Source organism: Sciurus vulgaris (assembly GCF_902686455.1).
Source record: "Sciurus vulgaris genome assembly, chromosome: 11".
Lineage (NCBI taxonomy): Eukaryota > Metazoa > Chordata > Mammalia > Rodentia > Sciuridae > Sciurus > Sciurus vulgaris.
Window position 1 is genome coordinate 112,430,678 of NC_136472.1, and position 6,358 is coordinate 112,437,035.

At 53.3% G+C, this 6,358-nt stretch overlaps 1 protein-coding gene across 2 annotated transcripts; it reads left to right on the plus strand.

Annotated features, from left to right (window-relative positions):
* Positions 1-828: 828 nt before the first annotated feature.
* TAGLN (transgelin) lies at positions 829-6,348 on the plus strand. 2 transcript variants are annotated; one of them, XM_079105218.1, is made up of 5 exons: positions 829-978; positions 4,541-4,732; positions 4,826-5,003; positions 5,320-5,422; positions 5,775-6,348. In XM_079105218.1, exons 2-5 carry the CDS (start codon positions 4,553-4,555, stop codon positions 5,917-5,919), a joined length of 606 nt encoding a protein of 201 aa, XP_078961344.1. In that variant the 5' UTR covers positions 829-978; positions 4,541-4,552; the 3' UTR covers positions 5,920-6,348. The 2 variants fall into 2 exon arrangements, with proteins under 2 accessions (XP_078961344.1, XP_078961345.1); XM_079105219.1 differs by having other exon boundaries at positions 829-974.
* Positions 6,349-6,358: the final 10 nt, after the last annotated feature.

Genomic DNA, 6,358 nt, shown 5'->3' on the forward strand with positions numbered 1-6,358 from the left:
TGTCCTCAACCTGAGCAGGGTGGTTCCACTGGGAATAGTGGGTATGCCAGGTGTGATAGTATCAGCCTGCAATTCCAGCTACATGGGAGATGAAATAGGAGGAAGGCAAATTTTAGGCCAGCCTCAGCAACTTAGAATAAGTCTCAAAGTGAAAAGGGCTGGGAATGTTGCTCAGTGGTAGAGCACCCCTGGGTTCAATTCCCAGACTGCAAAAGAATTTTAAAAGTGGGTGTGACAAGGCCCCAGTGCCCATCAGGAATGAACAGGGAGCCTAGTTTCTGCCACTCACCCCTCGTCTTGCGGCCTTGGGGTAGAAGAACTCAGCCTCAGTCATTGAACTGTAAAATGGGGATATTAATTATATCCTCACAATGTGACTCTGAGTGTTAAATGACAGTATTTGCAAAGTGCCTGGCGTGGAGTAGGTCCTCAGTAAAGGGTAGTTCTCATCTCATCTTCACCCAGGAAGAGAGGGTGACTGGTTTTCCCCCTACAAGCCTCAGGGATCCCCAGCTCCCTAGCCCTTTTCCTCTCTGGCAGACTCTCTTGAGCTCCTCCTCCCAAATTCGGGGGCAGGGAGCCGGGAAGTAGGAGCAGCCCTAAATCGAGAGGCGGGAAGGCCTTCGTGGTCCTGCCCATAAAAGGCTTTTCCCGGCTGACTCCCCGCCGGCAGCACGCCCCGCCCCCGCCGCTCCATCTCCAAAGCACGCAGAGAATGTCTCGGGCAGCTCCCGACAGACTGCTCCAACTTGTTGTCTTTCCCCAAATATGGAGCCTGTGTGGAGTCACTGGGGGGCGGGGGGTGGGGACCAGAGCCCGTTTCCTTGGCAGGGAGGGGGCCGAGGGGCAAGCCGGCGGGGAGGCTGACATCACCGCAGTGCAGCCCTTTAAACCCCTCACCCAGCCCGTGCCCCATCCTATCTGCCAAGCCCAGACGGAGCCACACACCTTGCTGCCAGCCCTGAGGAAGCCCTGTGAGTGAGTACACTCTCCAGGCCTGGGAGGGAGTGGGGCTGGAGCTCCACGCAGGCGGGTATTTCAGGCAGGACTCTCCAGAAGTCCCCAGCGTGGTGGGCTCCGTGGCTGGGGAAGCCCTCCTTCTCAGTCATCTTGGATTCCCAGGCTCCAGACCTGAGCTGTCCACTTGATGGGTGGGTTGGGATCCCTGGAGTCCTGAATCTCAGACTTGGTATCCTCAATCTCCTTGAAATACTCAGATGACTTGGCTGGTGCAAAGGGATGCATGGTGGTAACAATTGGGATGAGAGAGGCTCCGCACTTCTGTGACACTCATACCACAGGGTGTGTGTGCAAACTCGAGGCATTGCCTGATTAGGCCAAGCCTCTGTATCCTGTCTAGAAGACTGTCCAAGGAGGCGAGGGCCACTTGAGTTTACTAGTTCTGGAGGGCAGCGGCCCACTGGCTGGTCCCAGGCTTAAGCAGCATGGGAGAACTGCAGGGAGAGCGCCTAAGGCAATGTGAAGGACCACAGAACTTTTTTTCTTCCTCTTTTCCTTCCTTCCTTCCCTCCCTCCCTCCCTCCCTCCCTCCCTCCTTTCTTCCTTCCTTCCCTCCTTCCTTTCTTCCTTCCTTCCCTCCTTCCTTTCTTCCTTCCTTCCCTCCTTCCTTTCTTCCTTCCTTCTTTCCTTCCTTTTGTGGTGCTAGGGATCAACCCAGGCTTCTTGCATGCTAAGCATGCCCTCTGAGCAGCACCCCCAGCCACATGGAACTCTTGTATTTCAGAACAGGCTGGGGTGGCAGGATGCAGGGAAAAGCTAGATAGTTTCTCTTTCTGGGTGTCTCCTTCCACAGGTGGAAAGAGTCACCCCCACTGCAGGCAGGAGGACGGCAGGTCGAGGCACTTTGGAGGGATAGCTGGTCAGGTTGGGGATCCTTAGCCCTTCCCACAGTGTCTCAGTGATTTGCCTTCATAGGGTAGCTGTGAGATGGGCCACATTTATGTAGCAGGATCACTGTTGGTTCCTGGAATTTAGATGAGCCACCCTTAGTACTCTAAGGGATGTGGATGTGCTTGCTCTAATTTACTGTATTTTGTGGTGACGAGAGCAGGGGTCCCACAGTCCTGGTCTGCTTCTTCTGGGCTCCTGCTGGAAGAAGGTGCCTCCTGCCCCTTTCTTCACTGCCCAGGCTGACCTGGGGGAGGGGCACCCTGACAAGGAGACACAGGGCGGGAGCAGCAAAGCTGAGCATCATGCAGTTAGTTGTCCTATGCCTCTGGTCCCTGGATCTTTGTCTAGAAATGCTGCTGGTTGGGCTGCCCTGCCACTTTCTCTCCCTCTCCTCTTCCCAATGGTTAGAAGGTAGAACTGGGTAGGTTTCCATCAGAAGGACTCTAAAGGATGTCCTGGGACTCTCCACTTTCAGTATCTCCACCAGGAAGGAGGCAGGGAAAAGAGAGGTGCCGGGGGAAGGTGGGGTGGTGAGCATTTCATTGCCCTTCTTTGCTGTGACCAAAATCCAAATATTGTCTCTAGATCAAGGGGCTGCAAAATTGTGTTCTTGTCACCACAAGCCTTGACCTTTTGACTTGTACTGTCTTTTCTGAACTCCCTGGGACAGAAAGCTGCCAGTGGGGTGACACACGCTCCTTTCATCCTGTTCCTCCCTTGCCCAGCATGCGGTGTGGGTGTGGGAAGGCAGATGTGAGGGTGGTGGGGGTGGGGATAGAAAGTGATGTGTGCCTGGACACCAAGTGTGCATGTGCCTATCTGGGATGGTGGGACAAAGGCTGAGAGGTTGTGGGGAGGCCAGGAGGAAGGATTGGCTGGAATCAGTTGGCTGGTCCCAATTGGTTTGTGGCTTTTGACCACCTTTGTGCAGGAATCCTTGGGTGGGACAGACAGTGGGTTGGGGAATGGAGGGTCTTGGCTATGTGCAGCTGACAAGTGGAGCATTGCCTTGGGTTCCCCTGCATCACCAGTTGGGAGATAGGTGGTGGGCTGGGAATTCCACTCACACCCAGTGTTCAGAGAACCATCTCCTTGCTTGGGGTGTTCACCTCTACCTTACAAGTAAGGAAACAGACTCAGATACGAGGCTGGCATTTAGAGGCTCTGGTGGATTTTTTTGTTTTGTTTTGTTTTGTTTCTCTCGAACTTTGTCATGGGCTCAGGGAATGATTTTGAGAAGAGGGTGGGTGGTGGAGGGGATCACTCACTGTGCTTACTCCCTGGCCAAGGCCTGGCCCTCTTGTGATCACCTCCAAGCAGTTGGGAAAGAGTTCATAGATGCTATGTCATTTTTACCACCCTCTGTATAGATCCCCTTATCCTATTTCACAACTGGAGAACTTCAGCTCAAAAAGGCTGTCTGTCACGGGGAAAGGAAGGGCAAGACAATGGAGTTGGCCTGGGACCAGAGCAATGTGATGCTGATGTTCACTCTGCTTCCCACGGAGGTGGAGAATGGAGAGAGGGTCTCAGCCCTCACACGTGGGAGGTGGGGGAGGGTGCTGACCACCTCCATGCTCACATCATTCTCCCCCTCCCAACCTCTGACTCTGAGTCCGTGGGATGGGTCTGGCCTCCTTTGGTACCTCTTTTAGAAGTCTCTGTAGATAAATCCATACTAGGGTGACACCTGTGGTCAGGTCCCATTCCCCCTGACCAGTCACACCCATGTTTGCTCAGAAACCCACTGCTCCTGCTGCTCCTGCAGCCTTCCCTCTTCTCCATGAGCGGGAGGCACAGGCCCTGCAGCAGTAGCAGTAGCCCAGGGTGGGGCTTCCCATGCTCTGGCTGGCAGATTCTTGGCTCTGGAATATCCCTCAGGGCCCCTGACTTCTTGGTTCCCCAAGCTACTGCGGTGGCAGGAGCCTGAGGGTATGGGGAGAAGTGGATGGGTACATCAGTGCACTCTCATCTGGCTCTCTGGAGGAAATGCAGCTGCTCTGCCAACAATTCTTGGGATTTGGTGGCTTTGCCTGTCTGAGCTTCTTCAACTGTAGGCCAGAGACTGAGTGGACCTGGCTGGGAGCTAAAGTTCTGGATTTCCAGCTTCTGTGCTAATAAAATTTGAAGATAACTTGGTCCTTCAGGCAGAAGCAGTAAACTACTTCACATCTAGCTGGACAAAGACAACTGCTGGCTTTATTTTGAGGGATGATATGGCTTCTGGAAGGCCCTTCCAGTGCCTCTAGCCAGTTGGCAAAGAGAAGTCTCTAGACCAGTGCATGACCCATGGGCCAGGTCCAGCCTGTTGTCTGCTTTTGTAAATAAAGTTTTATTGACACACAGTCATGCTAATTTGTTTATGTATTGTCTATGGATATATTCATGCCACAACAGCATATAGACCCCTGCTTAGACCTCCAAATATCTGATGTCTTGTTTCCTGGGGTTCAAGTTCAGAAAGCCCTCTTCACTAAGGTGATGAGCCTGGCCTAAATGTGTAGTGCTGTGGTAAATGTCTACAATGACTGGGAACCCTATGCAGAGCTAGATCTTCCTGGCACAAACGAAAGCAGAGCAGATTCCTGGTCCTGTGACACTTTACCTTCTCTGCCCTGCCCTGGTGTAGCTCTGTTACAACATGGCCAACAAGGGTCCTTCCTATGGCATGAGCCGTGAAGTGCAATCCAAAATTGAGAAGAAGTATGACGAGGAGCTGGAGGAACGACTGGTGGAGTGGATCATAGTGCAGTGTGGCCCTGATGTAGGTCGTCCAGATCGTGGCCGCCTGGGTTTCCAGGTCTGGCTGAAGAACGGTGTGGTAAGTGATGCCCTGGGAAGGGGGCTGGGGTTATGCCATCCTGAGATTCAGACCCTCTGAGCTGAGTGCCAAGCTGTGTCCTATGCCTGGCAGATTCTGAGCAAGTTGGTGAACAGCCTGTATCCTGATGGCTCGAAGCCAGTTAAGGTCCCAGAGAATCCACCCTCCATGGTGTTCAAGCAGATGGAGCAAGTGGCTCAGTTCCTGAAGGCAGCTGAGGACTATGGGGTCACCAAGACTGACATGTTCCAGACTGTTGATCTCTTTGAAGGTATAGAGGAAAAAGGGACTGGGGCCAGTGGGGAGGGAGGCAGGTGGGCAGGTGAAAAGGATTCTGAGACAGGGAGAGGGAATGATCAAAATATGCCACATCCAGGGTCTAATAATCTGTGCCTAGCAGTAACAGGAATTGCCAAGAGCATGCCACACCACACTGACAAGGACTTACTGAAGGATCTACTAAAGCCTCCTTTGGTTTGGGGACAATGCTTGTCCCTGGCATTCTGAGAGATAAGGACAGTCCCTGGTGTGAGGTCCTGTCTGTATGGTCCTGAAATTTGTTCACTGGGTGCTCTTTTTTCTCATAGGTAAAGACCTGGCAGCAGTGCAGAGGACTCTGATGGCTCTGGGCAGCTTGGCAGTGACGAAGAATGATGGGCACTACCGTGGAGATCCCAACTGGTTTATGAAGTATGTGGCCACCAGGGATCCTTACTCTCAGCCTGATCTCTTCATGGGATGGGGGTGGCTTGGGCTAGCCAGCTTGTGGGAATGATCAGGGGAAGCAGAGCTCCAGGAAGGTACCAAGTGAGGGTCTAGGAAGGCGGGTATGATCCTTTAAGCTTCTTGACTCCTTCCTTTCTTCCCTCCTGTTCTCCTATGCTCAAGAAGGTTCCTCAGCCTATGGGTTAGCTAGATTAGGGAAAAAGGAATAAAATTGGGGAAGGGAATGGAATTTGTTGAGAAAGCAACAGAGGGTCTAGAAAACAGGAAGAAGATACCAAGTTCTAGCAAGTCTTTATCCTGGTTCCTCCCCTTCTAGGAAAGCCCAGGAGCATAAGAGGGAATTCACAGAGAGCCAGCTGCAGGAAGGAAAGCATGTCATTGGCCTTCAGATGGGCAGCAACAGAGGGGCCTCCCAGGCCGGCATGACGGGCTACGGAAGACCTCGACAGATCATCAGCTAGATGGGGGAGAGCCAGCCCTGAGCCCTGCTTGCCCCCAGCCCGCTGGCTGCAGCCATCCCGCTTAGCCTGCCTCACCCGCAGCTGTGTGCTTCTTAGCCCTGTCCAAGTGTTAAGGCTGTCACTGGGCAAAGGAGACTGCGCAGCAGCAGCTCTTTGTACCCCTCTCCCCCGGCCTCAGCCCTACTTCTTACCCCAAAGTGCCACTGCCCCACCCCTCCTCCCAGCTGCACCCCCACCTCTACTGTCTCCCCATCCTAGGCTGAGCAGGGGGACATGGGCTGGGATAGTGTGGGTGTGGAGCAAGCCCACTGTCTTCCTTGGCAGCAAGAGCCCACTGAAGGAGCCCCAGCCCAGCTCTCTCCCATCTTTTCCTGGAATACTTTTGGGGTTGAAATTCAAAAAGGAAAAAATATATATACATCCATCTTTTCTCAGGCCT